General features: G+C 45.0%; 1 protein-coding gene across 2 annotated transcripts in view; it reads left to right on the top strand.

Annotated features, from left to right (window-relative positions):
* Nucleotides 1-21474, top strand: part of AUTS2 (activator of transcription and developmental regulator AUTS2) — an 801330-nt gene that overhangs the window by 723446 nt on the left and 56410 nt on the right. For both annotated transcript variants that reach the window (XM_074160428.1, XM_074160426.1), the window contains exon 6: nucleotides 2248-2296. In XM_074160428.1, the coding sequence (XP_074016529.1) occupies nucleotides 2248-2296 (49 nt within the window). The remainder of the gene's footprint in view (nucleotides 1-2247; nucleotides 2297-21474) is intronic.

Genomic DNA, 21474 nt, shown 5'->3' with positions numbered 1-21474 from the left:
TTTTAGATGCATATTGTACTGATAGTCACCCCCCGGCTGGCTCAGGAGCGGTTCTCGGGCAGGATGTATCGTGCTCCACGTTATGCCCGAGAAGTGCCACTTCCAGATTTCACAACAGGGTTTCTGACTGCTTTACGCAGTAGCTCAGAAAAAGATTTCACCTGAAAAACCGTAGCTTAAAACCAGTCTGTTGGTTTACGCTTGGCATTAGAGCAAACTTCTTAAAAAAAAAAAAAAATGCTTTCCTCTTTCTAGTGCTTGGAAAAATCAAGCGGATAGGACTCTTGCAGCTCCCCTTGTGCTGTTTCATTTTGAAAGAGTGAAATAAAGTAATAGCTGAAACTATAAGAAGTTTGTTTGGTTTTTTACTATCGCATTTTCTTTCTAAAAAGAAAGAATGCTTTGGAGAGTTTTGACTTCTGAGAGACGGTGCATTTAAAAAGACAACAACAGATGCAATCCACTGGAAAAGATTATTTTTAAGCAGTGAGCAGGCTGATTGGCGAGGCTAGGAAAGCATTGAGCATCTCTTAATTTGTTGGACTAATATTGGGCTGCTCTTTAAAGCACATGGCCTTCTTGTTCTCTTCAATTTGTGCATTATTCACATATTTTCATTAATTTAGAGAAAGTCATCGCTGAATAATAAATCCATCATTGGGTAATAAATCCAGTGTTTACAAGGTATTTAATCAAGAAGAAATACACCAACTCAGCTTTTAAATAAGCCAACTGTAATCTAGTAAAATCTGTCTAGAAGTCTGCAAAAGAATAAAGCTATTTTTAATAATTAATCGTAGAAATCTTGTATGTTGTTAACTTGAGGGCAAACAAATTATTTCAGTGTATTACTCCACTACGATGTGCAGCCTGAACTGTATCTACTTATTTGTCGGTAATTTCACACCAAAGTTTTTAGTGCAGTCAAGATATAGTAGATATGTTGCTTGTCTACTGTTTTTTATCTGGTTTTGAATTTAGAAATTCCTTCCCTTTAACAAAAAACCCGCAACCTGCTTTCCAAATAGACAGTGGTTTTAATTATTTTTCCCGAACGCGGTGAGAAAACAGTTTCTAGCAGAAGACTTAAATCTTTCTCAAGTGTTGCATTCCCCCCCCCCCCCCCTCCCGTCTGCAATATTTCATTCCTGAGCACATTTCCTCGGATGTATTTCCAAAAAGCAGGCTGTCTCTCCGGGTGGGGTTGGATCCAAGACAGTTGGGAACTGAGGAGGTCTCTGCGTTTCGGGGAGGTGTAGGTGGGAGAAGTTGGAGCTTTGGCTGCGTGTGGCGTGTTGGTGTGTGTGCAAACACAGCTGTGCACAGACACATCCACTTAACGCTCTCTGCTCCGGGGCTCGGGATGTTTGTAAAATTCACATTCGCGGTGTTATCTTCCCCTGGTCTTATTTCCTGCCATTATTGTTTCTGAAACGTTTCTCAACATTTTTGCATGAAACTTAAGTGAGGCTTTTTAATAATAGGTAGATTAACCGGCGTACTTGTATGCAAACAGCAGTGGTAGATAAGGTGCTAACATAATATTAGGAGGAAAAAAAAAAAACACCTCCCGCAGATAAAGGTGGCTCGATAAAAAATAAAATGGATTATTAGTTTATACAGAGTGTGGCGTCAAGAATCAGTTATCCTGACAAAGGCAAATCTTATGTGGAAATACATGCCAATATTAAATACTGACATGCTCTTTCTTTTTCAAAGAGTATGTAACAGCAACTTATAAAATTACTCACCTAAGTTATCAACGCTGCTTTAAGGGTGGTAAAAATCAAATGGTTGGCACAGTGGGGGTCTCCAAAAATAGTTTAAAAATTAATTTAGAAATCCGCAGTTCTGCAAATTCCCGAAACTGGGCTGTCTGATTCTAAATCATGCCTCTTCTCCATTGCAAAATCAATGTCAGAATGTATTGGATAATTACAGTACAAAAATATAGTTTCTGTGCAGCTGATATGTTGAATAAAAAAATGATTTCTTTCTTTATTAAATAGAATCTTTCCAAATAAATAGCTGCACTGCAGGACGGTGAAGCACAGCCAAACAGCACCACCTTATGGGCATTCTCTTTGGAGGCTGCAGCTTCCATTAGCTCGCTTGGTTTTGTCACCTGATTTGTTTCTGTAAAATATACATACATATGTGTGTGTATAAATACACCGCCGTGCCTTTTGAAATCTATCACTTGTAGAAAATGTAACGTGTTTTTTTTTTTTTTTATTGGTCTTTCAGGCATCTGATGCCAGCTCTGAAAAACTGTTCAACGCTGTTACAAATAAAGGTAAGGCTGCAATTCGCATCACAAACATATTTTTTTATTTTTTTTTCCCCCCACACATTTCTTTTCATGGCAATTTCAATGGGAGATGAAATGTAACTTGTCTCGCAGAAATGTCGCAATCAGCTTGTTAGTGCTTTTTATGTTTCTCTTGGTTTCAGACATGTTCTGTATGCTTGGTAATTGCTTTGCTTAAGCAATATAAAATAAAGGCTTTAAATAATGCATTGCCTGCCAGGTCAGAATTAATTTAAATAACAATATTAGGGAATAGTTTATTTTACAAATGGCTTTAATTTAAGCTCATTTAAATAACTGTAAGAGTTTTCAAAATGTTTTAACTTGATTGTTACTCATCAGCTACATGATAGACGTGGAATTATGAATAGCCAATTTGCACTGCTGACAGTAATAACCAGCCAACGTTTAGTATTCACAGGATAATAGTCATAAACCATGGCTTACTGTGCTGTGTGCTTTCTGTAGAGTTAATAAATGATATAGAGGGCCACATTTAAATATTCAGTATCCCATTAATTTCTTCCAAACAGCAATCCAAAGAGAGAGCGGCTAATGATATAACAGTACATTAAGGGAAAACTTGCCCTAAATCAGTGCCGGGGAGCTTCTGTGCAGAGCGTGTCCCGAAGCAGCGTTATTAGAAACACTGTAGGCTTTGGGGAGTTTTTATTTTTAAGTCTTATTTTTGGTTTGGTTTGCGTGTTTGCGAGGAGGGTCGAGGGAGCGGCTCCAGGCGTGAGTTGCACCAACGGATATAATTCAAAGCCTTGAAAATGGGTCTGTTTCCCACCCCACCGTCCTGCTTCTTAATGGCAGCAGAGCATGAGAACTGCTTGGTAGAAGGGTGTCCTTCCAGCTGGAAACCCACCGTGTTTGAACTTACCGCTTTTTTGGGAGCGTTTGAGTCAGTTTGCACTAGAGAAGACAGATTTGATTAATTTGGAATTTAGGTCTTTTTTTTTTGTTGACCGAGTGTGGGTTTGCTCAGTATTTGTCTTGTGTGCTTCTCACTGGATTAGGGTTTGTCATTCCAGCGGGTTGTTCTGGTGTTTTCCGTGTCTTTTAACTCCCCGAAGCTGTAGCGCTTTCACGGGGGACAGTGCGTGACCCCGTTACGTTTGGGGTTCCCATGCTGGTACGCCGTTGCTTCCGAAATCCTTTGCTGCATATTGAATTATAGCTGTATTTAGTTGCGTTACGGATCCTTACTCCTGGTTTTTGTGTATTAGCATCCTGTAGCGGTGCAGTCTGGATGGATTATTTTTGGTGTCTGTCTGGGTTATCTCACTTGGCAAGTTGATCTGTCCTTTATCTCTCCTCCTCTCCGGAGGACGGGTGGCTGGGACGAGTAGAAAGGAAGAGTTGTGTGTTTGGAGTGACCCAAGGCCCCCAAACTACATGTGACTGCATCTTTATTTTGCTAATTCGCTGTAAAAAGCTTTGGCATTTGAGCAGCCCTTTCTTGGGGCCGGGCCAGGGCGAGGAGAAGCCGGGAGGTGAATCCACATTCCTGGCCCAGGCCTGTAACCAGGGTGAGGGGCTCTCCTCCCCCCGGGGGGACTGATGAAGAGTAGGCCCCTCTTCCTCTTCCTTTCGTTTTCTTTCTTTCTTTCTTTTTTTTTTTTGAATCAAACACATTTCCCACATTCTTATTTTTGTTTACTTACCGAGCTTGATTCGTGGCATCTATTTGGTTGTGAATACCCGTGCTTGACAGGGAGCCTTTTCTTCAGAGGTACTTTTCTTTGGTGATTTAGTTCCCTTGAAAGGATTAGGGTTTCTTTGTGTAGCCTAAAATCAACATGGGCTTTTCGAAGCTTTGCTTGGGAAACCGTACACAAATAAGCTTTTTAGTTGATGGTAGATTATTCCTTTGCCCCTTATTTCCATCAAAATGGCGTCTTTCTTTTCTCCCCCTGAGTTTCCCTTAAAGCCATATGCTAATTCCTGTTGGTAACATGAATGACAAGGGGAGAATCAATGCAAATCCAGGTGCGGCCAAACTAGGCTGACTGGTATTTGCTTTTTTTTTTTTTTTTTCCTCCCCCCCCCCCTTTTTTTTTTTCCTCCACTGGGAGAAAGAGATTAAGGGAAAGAGGGCGGAAAAAGCATGGGGGACAGTTTTGTTAAAGGGATTAGCATTCAAACTGCTAAATATCAGGAAAAGAGCCTCAAAAAAGCTCCCCTGTTTGGAGATAATGTCAATAATTGCTTGCAGGCAGGTGCAGGGGCTCTGGCGGTGGTTGGGAGGCCGTTGCCTTCTCTAAGTGTCTGCCCCGGGGACAGCCCACCGCTGCCCGGCCTGTCAGGTTGATAGATTCTGAGTTCAAGTTCTCTCTCTGCAATTCAGTCTGGTTGCTTCCAAGCCAGTTCTTCCCCCCCAGCTGTGTTGTCCGTGGCTGCTTTTGCCAAAAGCAATAAAAGTCACTCGTTAGAAAGGTCAGATTTGCATTGGGTAAGTCGTGATGAAACCTTCAAAGCTCCTGGCTGATGGAGCAGGCTGGGCAGACTGACAAGTGGACATCCTCCTGTCCCCAGCCCTTCCTCTCCCGTGTCCCTCAGCAACCCCCGTTTCACATAGGCTTTTTTTTTTTTTCCCTTGCCGCTTTTATTTTGCAGAATTATTTATAGCTGAGGTAGCAGAAATTACAGAATTAATGTATTCACAAAGCAGGTAGCAATCCTCAAGCATTTTAGGTCTTGTGTATGCATTTTTGTCCCCTTTCTGTCATTTAGTTGTGGACTTCAAGGCCAAAGATGAGATCAAGCTCAAGGTGCGGTAGATTATTATGGATGTGTAATGTAGAACGTTCCCTTCCTCAGGAGTACTAATAATTAAAAAAAATCTAGAGCAAAGTGAAATCCTCCCCCAAGCCTCCCTTGGAGAGGGGCTAAAATCTCTTGAGGAGACTCTCAACATCCACTTAGGAGTTACTGCCCTTAGAGCTGAATGGGAAGATGCATCCCTAAATCTAGAAGGTTCCTGTGAGTTTTGAGGGGTGGCACGTGGATGTTGGGGCCCCTCAAGGATGGGTTATGAGCCACGTGATGCCGCTTTGGAGAGGGCTGTGGTGTCCCCACATCACCTCTGTGCTGTGGTGTCTGCAGGAGGGCTGGGAGTCCTGGCTTCGTCCCCAGGGCAGGAATCGCTGGAGCTGCTGCTGAAATGAGTTATCCCTGGCCGTGAACCAGAGCTCTGGGCTCCATCGCTGGGGCAGGAATGCTTTACCTTGTCATGCTTAAAGTCATCTAGGGAAACAATTCCCATGGAAATCCAGGTGGCTGTGTTGGGAGGGTCTGGGCCCGTAGTAATGCCTGAAAAAGGAGCTGTTAACGTCTGAATATATGAGATGGACAAAGGCTGGAAGAGGAGTGTGTCGCCCACCTGCAGCTCCTGGTCTGTCCCTTCCTTACCCCAGGCTGGGTCTTCCAGTTTGGGGTTGCTCCTTGTGGTCTTTGTCCTTGAAAGAACGCAGCTTTCTCTTGCCCTCTGAGAGGCAAAGCAAAAATCCTGGCCAAAGTACAGGTTTTGTTCATGAATTTTTGTAACATGACTTTCCAGCATAATTAAATTCCATTATCTCTTAATAATTTAAATAGACAGATCTGAAGCTGTAGAGCAGGCAGCTCCTACTACTACTGTGTATTTCATTTGTGTTAACTCCCTCCTACGTACCCTTGGAAAACAGCTTTTCCTGGAGGGAGAAATGAGTCCCAAAGTGATGAAGTTTTCATTTGTGCTGTATATTGAAGTTTGCCTTTGATCAGAAACACAATTGGGCTGTTACAGCTTTTTATGTTCAAATTGTTTACAGGATGTTCATGTAAACTTTATGAATCCTTCTGCTTCCTGGCACCACCAGCTGTCAGGGAAATATTTATACTCTCAGCTGGAGGCAGATCAAGGCGTCTGGGTTACTAGTCCTCGCTGGTGGCTGAAATACCGGTCAGATCAAGCCCTGGCTTCTTAGGTGGTTCTGCAGCAATATCCTTCCCTAGAAAAACAGGCGTGTTGTTGTTTCTCCCCTCCTCTGTCTGTGGGGAATCATTTCTTGAGGATCCTCTACAACATCTGTTTCTGTAGCCGAGTGGGGAGCTAAAGTTGGCAAATACTTCTCCGCGGATCCCGTTCACCGGAGATCCTTGGCTGTGGAGAGGTGCTCTCGCTCCCTCTCGGTAAACCATCCCCACAGGATCTCCTGTTGAATATGAGCGGATCCACTGCTACGTAGGTAGTGTCTGTGCAGTATGAACATGGTTGGCAGCCAGAGAAGTGACTGCTGCCGCCTCCCTCCTTTCCAAGGGGCTGCAGGAATCTATACAGCATCCTCACTCGCTTGGTCTATGTTCTCGACGTTGCTTTTGATTTTTTGGGGCGCTGCAGCCTGCGTATGTTGGCCCTGTGTGCTACCTCTTCTCCTCAGTGAAATGCTTCTCCCCACCTCTGGAGCAATCCCAGCGCTGCGGGAAACCCACTCATCAGCCAGCAAACCTCAGGCACTGCTGAATCATACGAGCTGTTCTGCAGATATCTTTTTTTTTTTTTTTTGTGTGTGTGTGTGGTTGTTAGAGTGGTTCACCCTCCCGAAGTGAAGTCCTGAACATGGTGTCTCCTTGCTTTTCTGGTGGAGAACTTCTCTGGTGGCTTTGGACCGCTTGGGTTGTCTGTGTTTTGTGGGTTTCAAATGGCTTTTCAGTATTTTCCATGTGAAAGTCTGGTGTCTCATTAGTGAGGGACTGAGCACTGGAAAAAGCCTCAGGTTTTGAGGACCCAGCTTTCTTGTACTTGAGTTAGATTAGAAGAAGTGGTGCATCCCTTCACTCTGACTTCCGAGTCAGGCAGACAAAAAAAAGTCGATACGTGTCTTGAGATGGTCCTTTGTTCTGGTACACAAAAGAGCAAGGCAGTTATTTCTGTGCCATGAAGGTTTTATCTGAGCAAGGAATTTGTTCTATAACATCCCCTTATGGCTGCATATCCTGAGCACAAACCACTCCTCTTCATCCTTGTGCTTCCCATGCCCCCTCCTGATGGTGGAGGTGCTGATGGTTGACATGCTGATTGGTTTTTGGCTGGGACGTGGCCAAAAAGATACCAGAGGTATCAGAGCTGGGAGATGCCAGAGCTGTTCAGTAGCTGCAGGGAGAGGTCACTGGATAACGCAATGTCCCCGGTGTGCCCAGAGGGACAGGTGAAAGTCAAAGGTAGCCTCTTCAAGGCCTTTCAGATTCTTAAATCCTAAAATGTATGATCTTACAAAACAGGAGACTTCCAAGGCTTCACTGATAATTTTTAAGTTAGTAATTTAAAACAAACCCGTAAACCAGCCAGCATGGTACAAGAACCAGTAGGAACTGGCTTTTCTTGACCAAAATAGTGGAGGGATACAGGTGAAAGTGTTGTTCTGGGCATCCCTGCCCATTTGGACCGGTATCAATGTACCCTCTGGTGTCAGCTGGTGATCGTATTCCCCTAAGAGTTCATGTAAGGCTGTTGATTTTAGCAAAGTCAAACTATTCCAGTCTCGGTGAGCAAAAAAGCAATATTTACTAACACATAATTGTATCTCTTCTGGAGAGAGTATTTGTTTTATAGATTAAACTGTATTTGATTTTCTCAAGAAAGACTTATCAGCATTGGGCTGTAAAATAACAAATTGTGATAATCAGTTCCAAATAAGGTGGAAAAATTCTTGGGATAGGAGTGTCTTGATGACAAAGACCCTGACTTGACGTACCTGCAGATAATGGCATCCAGGCTGGAGTCTGGCGTGAGATTTCCTAAATACAGCATCCTGCAGACCTCCCGTATCTGGCCTGCTGTTCCTCTCTCCCTTGTAATAAAATGTTGTTTTCTCTGAAAATGTATGTTTATTTAACTAGGTCTCTTTTTGCTTCACAATCTGGATTCCATTCAGTCAGTTACCACTCCAATTAACTAACAATTATTTAACATTAACAGTAATTACAGACGCCAGTTAAGCGCCTACAGATGTCAACTGTTAGCTTTGTACCTAATCACTCAATGAAATGGAGAAAGTTCAACAAACATCAATTAGCCAAGCAATTAGTATGAGGTAGGAAAGAGCATGTTATCGTGTGTGAGCTGATTCAATTTATTTTATTTTGTCAGTAAAACACACACACAGACAAGCAGCAATAAGTTGCAGAGATTAGATAAAGCTGTATTGTTTTGCTGTTTAGACAAGATTTCTCCCCTCCTCTCCTTTCCCTTACACAACTTAAATGTGCTTTGCCAGGCATTTGTTATCTTATCAAATCCATTTCATTTCAATTGGAAAAGCGCAGCAATGTCATTCTCAGCAAAGGCTGTTTACATCAGGTTTACACCAGCAGAACTGTCACCTTAGCAAAGCTGCTCCTGCGAGTAGGTTTAACCTGCGGGTAGGTTTAACCTAGGAGTTAAACCAAGGACCACATAGACACCAACTGCTTATGCCATGGATATGTGGGTTTAGATGATAGACTTGTAGAATGGTTTGGGTTGGAAGGGACCTTAAATATCATCACCCCCCCTGCCTTGGGCAAGGACGCCTCCCACCAGACCAGGTTGCTCCAAGCCCTGTCCAACCTGGCCTTGAACCCCTCCAGGGATGGGGCAGATAACACCGAACAACATGAATTAGTTTCTTCATCTGATTTATCCATGTGTTTAATGTTGGTACTGGGCTGACCTGGGCTCCACAACACCTTGCGTGGGTTGAAAGAGGACAAAAGGGCTTCTCGTAAGGTGCATCAACATGGCTTGAGGTGTCCCAGCTCAAGGGTGGGAACAACCTACATGGGGTGTTTCTGTTGCACGCCGCTGCCTGAAGAGCTCTGCGTGTCTGCAGCCATCCTGGGGAGTCACTGCTGCCCACCTCCACCAGCACTGGGGAGCTGCGTGCTTGTGTGGCTCGAAAAAAGAGTAGGAACGGGCCACAAATTAACTTTACCTTCAGAAAGAACTGGTTGATTTGTAACCGCCGTCCAAGCTGTATTGCCAGCCTCTCTTTTAAGATCTTTTGAAGACCGTAGGCCTGTGCAGAAAGTGCTCGGTATGCGGCGTACCGCAGAGGCAGGGGTGCCCGGGCTTCCCAAGTACCCAGCTGTGCCACTAACCCACCGCTTCACCTCCCTACTCCCTTTTTCTATAGGATCTAATGTCTCCTCACTTGGCACAATTTAACACCCCTTGCTCAGGCTGTCTTACATCTAGTTAATTTAAAAAAAAAAAAAAAACGCACTCCAAAGTATCTCACATCCTACAGTGATCAGACTTAGTGCTCTGGATGTCAGTAGGAGTTTCACGGAGACATCTATATGAACTGTGCTTTTTCTTTTTTTTTTTAAAAGTCTTCATAGCTGCTTAAAAACCAAAGCCGAGAGATTTTTTTTCTTCCAATTCTTAACTGTCTCCCAAACAAGAATGCCTTTCGCCTTCATCAACGCCCTGACATATTTTACATGTTTCTCCACATAAAATGGTCCCACAAAGTCAGATGCTATTTTATCATGCAGACTGCCCGCAAAAGTCCGTGAAGTTATTTGAATTAGTCATTGTTTTCCACAGTGCAGGAATAGGAGTGGAGAACCACAGGCAGATCCCGCCGTTGCTTTCCGAAGTCTCAGCTTTTTTTTATTATAAGAAAACAGAGTCTGAACATGTGAAGAAACCCTTCAGTGTGTGACTTAAGCGCAATAATATTTGTCTGAGTAGGCAGAAAGGCTGAAATCGAGCTTCCGAGTGAGAACTATCACGTCCATGCTGATGGCAACCAAGACCTTGTGAAGGATGATACATTAAACGGGTGAATTTTTACCTTTCTCATGATTCAGCATGGTTTGTCCGAAAGAAAAGGCAGGGCCTTGTCACCTAGCGATGCCACCATTTCTCAAGATGCAGCGAGGATTGTAAGAAGGCATTTTTAGTTTCATGGGGCAGAATAGACAGACCCGAATTTGTCCTCGTTTAGGCTTCAGTTCAGTAACGTGCTTCGTTGCTTGACTGACTTTAAACACTTGTTAACACCGAGCATTTACTTAAGTGCTTTGCTGGATGAGGGCCACGGGAGTTAATCCTGTGACACCCTTGAGACTTGCAGCCACCTCGGCATTTTTTTATTGCCTTTTTTTTTCAGACCTAGTGCACCTCTGTGGCTGAGGGGGCTGGAGCACAGGGTGGCCTGCGCCCCTTTGGCTGGTCGATGTCCCCAGCGTGTCCCGCTGTCTTCCCTCACCTCGCTGCTGCCCCGGCTTGGGTTGGACTCTGAGCTGAGGGTGTTGCCTCACCAGAAATCCAAGTGTGGCAAGAGAAGGGGGAGGATTTTGTAGCCGAGTTGCCCAAGTGCGAGGTCTGGGGAGGGGGAGATGCGAAGGCAGGGTCTGCCCGGCCATGGCACAGCTTCACCCTGCCGTCCCAACCTGCCCTGGAATTGTTCAGCGCCTGCAATTACGTGGTGTCACATAAACTGTTTTCACACTATTTTTGTGTGACCAGTCCGGCTGCCGGGAGCTGAGAAATGCTCCAAGGAGCAAGCAAGTGTGTGTCTGAAAGGGGCATTACGCAGCGTTCAGCGACCTGTTTAAAAAAGCCAATGTAAATGTATACTTTAAAAGTGGCAAACAGGAGAGTAGATAAAGTGATTTAAGTGCTGTTGAGAGCAGTTAATGGCCTTGACTTACATATGCCAGGAGAGTGAGGCAGGAGCTGGGGGGGCTTCCATCTATACTTACTCTCAAAAATTACTGTTCTAAGAAATCTTTTCATTTTTGAGCTGAAGACCTAGGCTCACAAAAGGATGTTCAGAGCGGGGCCAGGGGAGAGCTTCCAAGTCCAAGAGTGCAAGACTCAAATCCCACCAGCCTGCTAGAGCCTGTGCTCGCTGCAGCAGGGCTTCCCCCGACACTCGAAATCCTACCTTTAGGCCTGCTCACAGCTTGCCCTGACATCGCCAGGGCCCCCGCTTTGTTCCTACCTGCTGTTCATGGCCAGAGGAGCTCCCAAACCCTACGTTACCCCCGTCACCTGTAGTTATCCCAAAGTCAGGCACAGTCTTTGGAGAGTGGGCCAAAGCACCGCCACCTTCTTCATCTCTCCGTGGGAACCTTATCCCTGGGTTTGCATCGTGCTCTGAGGTTCCTTCCTGGGTTTTCACAAGATGTTGGGGGGTCAAGAGGCGAGGTGGATCTGGAGGACTTGGGCTGGCTGGGTCAGCGCTTGGCCCGTGGAGGTGGGGAGGAAATTGCAGCTTTGTTGCTCCGCGGGTTTTATAGGATGATTTTTGTTAGAATTAGAGGACTGGGGAGAGGGAGGAGGGGTAGCACTGCTGAGGTCCCGCAATTTCGTATCATTTCCAAATATTTCAAGTTAGTGGGCACTTTTGAAAATTGGAGGCAAAGGAATTTTTAGTGGCTTGTAATCGAAAACAGCTGCTGCAGAGCAAGCTGTGTCCTAAGAAAAAATGGCTTCATGTGAATTGGTCTGCTAAGTAATAAAGCCACAAATTAATACTTAGTTCATTTACTACGCTGTTAGTCCCATAAGCACTTAAACTTCATTTGTTGAAAGAAACAGCATTATAAAAATCAAAAGCAGATGAGCAAAAGCCCTGGTTTTATTTTTTGGTGGGTTTTGTTGGTTGTATGATTGTAGCCTCTGCAGCTTTCAGCAGGTGTGATTGCAGCTTGGGTACAGCAGCACCATTTTCTTCTGTCCTCTGATAGTAACTGGGTTTTTTTCCTTTTTTCCTTGTTTGTGTTGCTGAGATAAATGATTACCAAACTCTGGCAGTTTTTCAGTGCCGAGCAGGACCTGCTCTCTCTGAGGAGGGGTGGGAAGCTGTGCTGAGGGTACGGTGCGTGTTGTGAATCTCAACTTCGAGTGTAGGTCTGCTTTGAAACTTTAAATAACATCTCTGCTTGGCACCTTGGGTAGTGCAAAGAGAGTGTTGTCATTAAGGGAACTGCTCTCCCAAGGTGGTCGTCAGTTCCTTCGGTTATGGGGGGAATTGAGGCACTTGAAGCTTTGGAAAATGGAAAGTCTCATAAGGATGCTGAGGATCTGACACCTCAAGGAGAGAACTTAAATCTTTCCTCTTGCATCTGACTGCTTCTAGATGAGGTACCTAAACTGTTCTTTCAATGTTCCTGACACTCCTTCTGAGGTCTGAGTATGTCTTACTTCATTGACTGGGAGAAATGGGATGAACTCTTGGGCTCTCACCTCACCTCTTCATCAGGAAAGGCAGAGGAATGATCTCAGTCTTCGTTTTGGTCTTAATTCATTGCTGGAAGTTCAGTCTTGTGTTTCCAACTCCTAATCAATTGGGTGTTGATTTGGAGGTGGGGATTGTTGCTGTATGAATAATCAGCCTCCAGTGTCTTTGGGATCTAGGATGTGGATGGATACCATGTGGATGGAAGAATGGAAAGCTGACAGCATTTTGGAAAGAGCAGTGTGGAAGGGGAGGGCCGAGCAGGTTCTCTGAACGTGTACACCCAGCAGGGATGAGGGCATGCTCGGGAGCAATACTAGCAATCGTGAAACACCAACTATGTCCTCTTTCACCACACCAGAAGAAATGCCGTGGTTACATCAGACGTGTTTAAAGCAGAGCACTCTAGGCAGAGTTGTTTTGAAGACCGTGGTTCTTGAGTAACTGGCTCATTATAATCCAGTTCATATTTGAACAGTCACGTCTGATTGCAGATGGGGTGAACAACCCTTGGAGTACGCAAGCGATTGCCTGTAAGCGGCTGGAATGATTAACTCCTGCTGGTACCAGGCATGTAACTGTGCCTGCAGTGCTGCTTCTGGTGGTGCTCTCTATATATCGTAGGACATCTTAGGAGAGCTGTCCTAAATATCTGAGACCAGACCCACTGCCATTACCCATGGACAAGCAGGTCCCTGTTGACTATGCTTGGTTCAGGCTCCAAGAGAAATCATAATCTTTTGGTACTGAAGGTGGTACTTGAGTACCATAAGGTTAAACCAAAACTAAATGGCTCTGTGGATTGAATTAGAAAATGTGTTCCTGTGTTGCAAAGGTCACTTTTCTTGTCTAACAGCTTTTCTCCCTGCTATGGTCAGTTTTTCTTCCTAAAAATTGGCTGTTGTACCTGCTCTTGTGTTTTCCCAATGGTGCCACTGCATACTTATTTTTGTATAATATTTATCTTCTTACACTGACCCTCTTTAAAAGTTCATTGCCAAGTGCTGGCAAGTCATGAGGTGCTATATGCAGACAGGACACGAAGTTAGTGTAGATAAAGCCCAGTTTGATCAGTCAGACGAGTCTGAATGGCTTCCTACAGTGTGTGTGGTGAGGACCAGCACCGTGATTTCTGAAGGTTGCTTTCGTAGAGCCCACCCCTGCGAGATGTGAGGTGTGGCTGTGGGCATTGTCTGTGAGCCCACCTTACTGGAATGGTCTCATGGACAACAGGAGAGAGGACTTGTGTGCTGCCCGACTTCTCTTCAGGTGGTTCCAATGCCTTAGGCATTGTGTGAACCTTCCTCTTCTGGTTCTGGGTCTCGATTGAGGTATTTTTCCACCTGCTTCCACATCTGCTCCCTGTATCTATATGCTGACTCTCATTCTTACACTGTAGGTCCTCGAACCATCTTTTGTCCCGTTTGCACAGCCCCTCACACTGTGCAAAGCCCAGGGCCAGGGCTTGTGGGAATCGCTGTAATACAATTACACGTTGATAATAATCATCTGGCAAGTTGTTACACTTGTCTGGGAAGGGCTGGGTAATAAGTGCGTGTGCGACAAGTCCGTACATCTTTTGAATTGATAAAGAATTAAGTTTGTTGGCAATCCAGCCCGTAGTAAATTAACACCTTGCTTAAATAGTTAGCTGACAGCTTGAAGTGGGGGGTGGCATTTTAATGGTTAAGCTGGTTTTCCCTGTCTTCACACGCCCTGTCCAGCATCTCATCTTATTCAAATAACCTAATTGCTATCCAGCCTTTCAAGAGCACATCATCTTAGCACCTCGCTGCCAAGACAGTTACTCACCTAAAGGCCTCATTATGTTTTGCCGGTGGGTTGGGGGCCAAAAATAACTTGACAATATCTGCTCGATACCCGGGTTCTCTAAATGACAAACAAATAATTGGGTGAAGCAAACCCTAAGCACAGTGCAGCTGACACAGAGCACTGTGCGCAGGGCCCTTAACGGTAACGGCCACCGCTCCGCCTGGCTCGTGTCAGAGCAGATCTTTATGCAGCAGATAATGCTGAGAGGCGAGGGTGACAGCTTGGGAAATAGCGGGCTGGTTATTGCAGCCGGTAAGGAGGGTCTCTCCGGCAGCCTGTGACAAGTCCCTGTCATTTTCCTGCAGGTAAATGGCTGACATCTTAGAACAAAGCCTTAACAATAGCATTAAAAAAAAAAAAAAAAGAAAAAATAAAAAAAACCCCCCAAATCACACAGATACTGTCATCAGAGAGGGTTTATGGGTGGGCCAGGAAATGATCCATCTTCCCCTTTTAATCTGATACTATAATTAATTTAAAGTTGATTGCTATGAGTGGCTGTGCATACTTAAAAATTAGATTAGCCAGTAAATTGTCTCTAATGATGGTTTTTATTGCTCTGGTAGTTTACACAAAAGCAATGAACGTGCTTTTCTTTGGAGCATATTCAGCCACCCTGAGAAGGCCGGAATGGCCTCCATCACAGCTCCCCAAAAGTAGGACTTCCCCAGGAGGACACCTTTGTTGTGGTCACGGTCCTTCAGCCCGGTGGGTGTCTGCCTGCGGGGGCAGCTGGTGACCCACTGGTGTGGGGACCTGTCCCAGTGGATGTCATGCTGTGTTGGGCAGTGCCCTTCCCAGCACCCACCCGGAATCGCTCCGCTCGGCATCAGGGCAAACCCCAAATCTTGGGAGGCTTATGCAGCTCAGTGCTGCCATGCGTCCGCAGGATGCAGCTCTCGCAGGGAGCGCGCTGGAGGCCCTTGGTGTGTTCCTGTACATTAGATTATATTACAAATCCTGTGTGACTTAGTGATAAAATGTGATAAAATAGAGTGGATGCATTAAGAATCATAGAATGGTTTGGGTTGGAAGGGACCTTAAAGATCATCCAGTGCCACCCCCTGCCCTGGGCAGGGACACCTCCCACCACACCAGGTTGCTCCAAGCCCCGTCCAACCTGGCCTTGAACCCCTCCAGGGATGGGGCAGCCACAGCTTCTCTGGGCAACCTGGGCCAGGGTCTCACCACCCTCACAGCAAAGAATTTCTTCCCCAGATCTCATCTCAATCTCCCCTCTTTCAGTGTCAAACCCTTCCCCCTCGTCCTACGGCTCCCCTCCCTGATCCAGAGTCCCTCCCCAGCTTTCCTGGAGCCCCTTTAGGGACTGGAAGGGGCTCCAAGGTCTCCCTGGAGCCTTCTCTTCTCCAGGCTGAACCCCCCAACTCTCTCAGCCTGTCCTCACAGCAGAGGGGCTCCAGCCCTCCCAGCATCTCTGTGGCCTCCTCTGGCCCTGCTCCAACAGGTCCGTGTCCTTCTGATGGTGGGTGTTTCAGATGCCGTAACTTGAAATTTCTTGGAATCACTGCTTTTCCTAACACTAACATTACCTTCTCTGCGCATGTGAGTGAGTGGCAAATCAGGGTTTTCAGCCACATCGTTACAGGTGCAGACTCACGGGTCGTACTCACGGCTGAGCACAGAAATTAGGATTTTCCTGCTTAAATGCTTGTGCTGCTTTTAGCCACAGTGAGTGTCGGTGAGTGGGCAGTGGGGCAGAGGAAGAGGCAGCATTACAGTGTTACTGGAAGTGGTTCAAAAAGATGCTGAGGGGGGAACATTAGAGTTTTTTTGGCAAAGCATCTGTAGCATTTTTCTGCAACATTTTATGACTCTGCTGCTGCTAGCAGTTAAAACTAGGAGTGGCCAAAAAATTTCAGGCAGACAGGGAACTTCAAAGCTTAAAAAAATCTGCCTAATTTGTAGGTAAAAGTTTGCTTTCGTAATTAACATGACCTGTTGCTTATTCTAGTAAATATATATGGATAAAGTAATTTGCAAATGCAAACAAATACAGGAGACAGAGAATATGGTTCCATCTTGAGCTGATTCTTCAGGAGACTCCGAACAGACTTTAACTGTTTTCATTTGGAAATTTAGTTTTTATTTGCTTTCCTTTGGCCAGCTGTCAAACATGAGCGCTGCTTGAAACTCGTAGTTTATCGCTGGGCGTTCGTTTTCTCTCTGCAACTTAAACTTTGTCCTTTGTAGATAAAGCGAATATATTCTGCTAGGCTATGTTTTTAATACATAAAAAGCACGCAGGTAACTTGCTCTGACAGGCAGATGGTAACTGATTTCCCTAGATCTCGGGCAGTTTAGACATTTGTTTTTTTGAAAAAGAAAGAAATTGCTTAGACTCTATTTACCTTTTCCCCCGAGGAGTAAACGTGAGGTGTAGGCATCGCCTGCTTTTTGACGTGGTGTATTTGAGTTTTCTATTCATGGCAGCGACGCGTAGCCCAGGAGCGAGGTTCCCGAAGGCGATTTGGTGGTGCGACGTGCCGAACCTTGCCTTGTCAACAGCCACATTCCTGTGATTTTATTCAATAGCAAGCGGCGTGTGAAATGGGAGCTTCACGGAGCAATAATTCGTGTTGTATTGTGAAGATCAGGCACGAACAGCAGCAGGATCTGAGCTACTTACATTTAGGTATGAAACTTTAAAGCTAATAACAGCATAAGAGAACAGCTCGGGAAATGCAGTGTATCATAGACACAAACTGGAGCAGATGAGATTTGGGACAAAAAGTCTGCAGAAGTGAATTTCTTTGAGACGTCCCACAGCCTTTTGGTGTAAAGGATGTTGATAAGAAAAACTGAGGGTAAGTAGCAACCAAGGTCCTTGAAGTATTCAAAGAGCAACGCAGATAAATAACTGCTGACAAATTATAGGGAAAGTGCTTCAATCCTTGATCGAGTACGCCCCGAGTTAGGAGTTTGGGGGGTTATTTTAGCCCCCAGACTACCAAGGGAACGCTGTTTAATGCAGTTTGTGTCATTTCTGTGTACGAACCTGCCCAACGTGTACTAGCACGAGCCTGAGGACGCTGTGGGCCGGTTGCAGTGGCTTCTTTGGCTCTGCTTAAACGTGTTCTTCACTGGTTTAAAACCTCAACCGAGCGAGCCGTGCACACGTAGGATCTTGTGTCCGTGCCACCTCTCACCGATTTAATGCTCTTAAATTCCCCTTTTTAATTTTAATACTGTACAACGAATGCCGCTGCCGCTAGTCCCTTGGAGCAGCTGAAAGGAGGGCAGATGGTCTGGGTGTGACACAGGCTGAAAAGTTGATAGTTTGGGACAAAAAATGCTCTTTCAGCTTCACTGGTGTAGCTTCCGTGGCTTTGTGGAGGTGGAGACGTGCTCAGAGTTAAGTCCTACGGTAAAATTTCAGATCCCATTTTCTCATACATGAAAAGAATTGTGGGTTCGGGCATCCCTTGGGCAGCGGGGTTAGTTTTCAGGACAAAAGGTTTTACAGTTACACGCCGTTAAAATCCTGTTACTTAAAAGGTAAATCGAAATTACACAGCCTCCATTTTTTTCCCTAAGCGTTTGCAGGAATGCAGTTTCAAGTACATATAGCTATGTATGTTTTTAATAAGACTCTGTCGTTTGACATGGTGTCTGCCAAAAATGAAATCATTAATGAACTCCACAGGGTATTTATGCAGATCCAAAGCTGCTCATTACGTCTATTTTTAAGTACGTTGCTGCGTTGATGGCGAGGGGAATTTGTTGAAACCTGTAGCATAAAACTTGTAATTTTGTTTGCTAACACTTGCAAAAGATTACAAATGTGATCCGAGGCCCTTTGAAGTCAAGAGGAGTAATGGGATCATTAGCGTAGGAATTAGTACATGTTTTTCTAATAGAATACTCTTTCAGGACGCTTTGGGAAAAGCTCCCGTTCCCTCCCACGGGGGGAACGCACACGGCAGGGACGGCACGTGGGGGTTTCTTTCTGAAGCGTGGCTTTTCCAGGGGCTCAAAACTTGGCTTCTCGAATGTCCGTGAAGCCTGAATGTCCGTGAAGTCTGACACTGGATAATTTTAAAAGGAGTAGTCTAAGAACTCTTTATTCTTGGAGCCAATTTTCTGGCTCTTTTCAAGCTCTTTTCAAGACTACTTCTGTGCATGAAAGGTGTATTTTGAAAAACGCCCATGCCAGCACACGGGTTGTTCCCCAGAAGAGATGTTTTCAGAGGCCTCTGGTGTCGGTATTTTTGCCCGTGAGCCCCTCTGCTCCCCGGTGAGGAGCACAGCGGGGTTATGGATTTACAAACTTCCCTTCATAAAGCAATGGAGACAGAGGGGCATCAGAGCCAAATGCCAGCGCGTTTTTTCATACAACGAGGTGGAAAGAGCCTCCCGTTGCAGCGGGATACAGGCGTGAAAAAATTCACGTTCTGCCTCTCTGCAGAAGCAAAAGAGAGTTTCGATTTGCTGCTGGTGTTGGGTTCTCTGCAGGTATTTAATGGGTTTTGCTGGGACATGCTCCTGATTGTAAAGTGGTTCTGGAGCTGACAGACTTGGCTCAAGGCAAATTCTTTTCATTAAAAAAGGATTTAGCTAATTAGACCTGACTGTCGACTGACAGGTTAATTGATAAGGGAAGTGGGCCCAGTAACCCAGAGGTGAGATTATATTGTGACTTTAAATCTTTATAGTTTCTGATAAAACTTAGTCTTCCACTGGAATGTCGGAAAAACCACACTGGCTTTTTTACAAGGCATCGTGCCTGAAAAGATTTGCAAAAAAAAGCTGCAGTTTCCTAAAATTCATTTTTCAAAGTCAAGGTCTGATCCGGCAAATTTATTCAAAGATAAGGCTCATTGAAGCTGATTCAGGGAGAGCTTTGCACGTTTACACGCTTGGGCTCACGTATCGTTCAGTTGGGGTTGCCAGGTAGTTTACGCGTAACTTCTTTGTTTCTTTAATTAGCTAAAATAAAACTTAATGCCTGTTCTTTTTAGCTGTTGAAATAAGTAATCCCTTCATCCGATAAATATTAGTTCGGGAAACGCTCTTTTCTTATAATTTGTTTTTTAAAATGGAAATGAGCTTGGGGATGTGTTTAGTGGTTGATGGGAAGGAAACGGCGATACAGGGAGCCCGGCTGAGACTGCGCTGCGTCCCGTGGACACTTCTGGACTTGGATGAAATGCCTTTTGCACACACATCTGGTGATCACGTAGTAGTTTTTCTTTCAGCCATGTGGAAACCATGCTTTATAGGGTAGAAAGTCAATAATGAAAAGGCAAGTAATTATGACAAGGTCACAGAATCACAGAATCTTCATGGTTGGAAGAGACCTTTGAGATCATTGTGTCCAACCACAAAAAACAAAACAAAACAAAAAACCCAAACCAAACCAAAACACACAAGAAAAAACCCAACCAAAAAACAACAAAAAACTACAAAACACCACACCCCACACCCACCCACAAACAGACACAAACCAACAGTCTCGGGCACTAGAGCATGCCCTGAAGTGCCATGTCTACACGTTTCTTAAATGCCTCCGGGGATGGTGACTCCACCACCTCCCTGGGCAGGCTGTGCCAGTGCCTGACCACTCTCTCAGTAAAGTCATTCTTCCTAATATCTGATCTAAAGCTCCCGTGCCCCAACTTCCGACCATTTCCTCTGGTCCTGTCATTAAAAAAGGTCTGGGAAAATCAAACTGAAAAACTGTCTTGACCTCCACCCAAGTCCGCTAAAGCTGTAGGAAGAGGCTGTGGGAGTGAAAGCCGCTCACCTGTATTTAACGCTTTCTGGTGTGTCCGGGTTATTCCTTAGATCTGGACATTAACCTCATTTATTTTCACAGGTCCAGATAACACCTAGGCACAAGCGAGGGTGGCTGGCAGTGCGAACGTCGGGTTTTGTATCAGGCAAGGGAGGTCGGAGCGGTGACAGATCATGGGAAGGAATTCAGGAAAGGTGCTGGGCAGAAAGGTCTCTTGTGCTGCTGTAAAAATCTGAGTATCGTTTAAACCTAGCTTTTGGCAGTCTTTCTAAGGAAAAGCACTAGTATAAAGAAACATGTTTCCTGGTAAGCTGAGAGCAGCGTATCACTCATCGGATTCAAAGGAAAAAATTTCAACTGTTATAAATGAGGTGATTTGCACTTGCTAATAATAACTGTAACCATAAGTTTGGGGGGTGAGTCCTAAGGGTTTATAATAAGGGCTGTTTTCATTGGCATGCTAATACCTGACTAAGAGCTGAGACGTTTCTGTTACAGTCCTTTCCTCTTGGATAGAATTAGATGCATAGATTGCATATATCAGTATAATCAACCCTGTTAAGATGTCAAAACATACAAAGTCAATCCTATCATAAAGTCTAAACCCATCTTGTTTTCCTTTGCCTTTTCCCCCCACCTTGTGCTCCATCTAAAATAAATAACTGAAAATAACCGAATGAATATAATCCATTTCTCCAAAGGAAGAAAAATAATTGCCTCCAGACTTCTAACTTACCTGCCAAATTGCATCCTGATGTGAATTGCAATGGACAAATTATAATCCTTTGAGACAAGGAGAGAAATGATGGAGTCTGTAAGTGACCCTTCCCTGGTAGGCACAGGCAAAATGAAACTAAACTTGGCAAGTGATTTGCACTCACATCAGGGAAGAGCTGGTCCCCAGGTCATCCTTGAAAGGCATTGACTTAGGAGTGAGAGGAGAAGAGCTTGCCATGCAGGCTGGTGGCCTGGGGTTGAACAGAAGGCGGCAGTCTCAAGCGCTGTCAGCTTTATGCAGACCACAAGCTCTATATTCCCCCACTGAAGGAAAAAAAACCCCAACAAACCCAAACCAAACAACCAGAGCAAAACAATAAAAAGCACAGAGGAGGAGGGAAATCTAACCAGAGAGTTTCATGATGTGTGGCCAGCAGGTCACGGGAGGTGATTCTGACCCTCTACTCTGCGCTCGTGAGACCCCACCTGGAATACTGTGTCCAGCTTTGGAGTCCTCAACACAGGAAGGACATGGACCTGTTGGAAGGGGTCCAGCGGAGGGCCATGAAGATGATCAGAGGGACGGAGCACCTCTCCTATGAAGACAGGCTGAGAGAGCTGGGGTTGTTCAGCCTGGA

Source organism: Numenius arquata, chromosome 18 (genome assembly GCF_964106895.1).
Source record: "Numenius arquata chromosome 18, bNumArq3.hap1.1, whole genome shotgun sequence".
NCBI lineage: Eukaryota > Metazoa > Chordata > Aves > Charadriiformes > Scolopacidae > Numenius > Numenius arquata.
The sequence above is the reverse complement of the archived record's forward strand: the minus strand, read 5'-3'. Positions and strand labels throughout refer to the sequence as shown.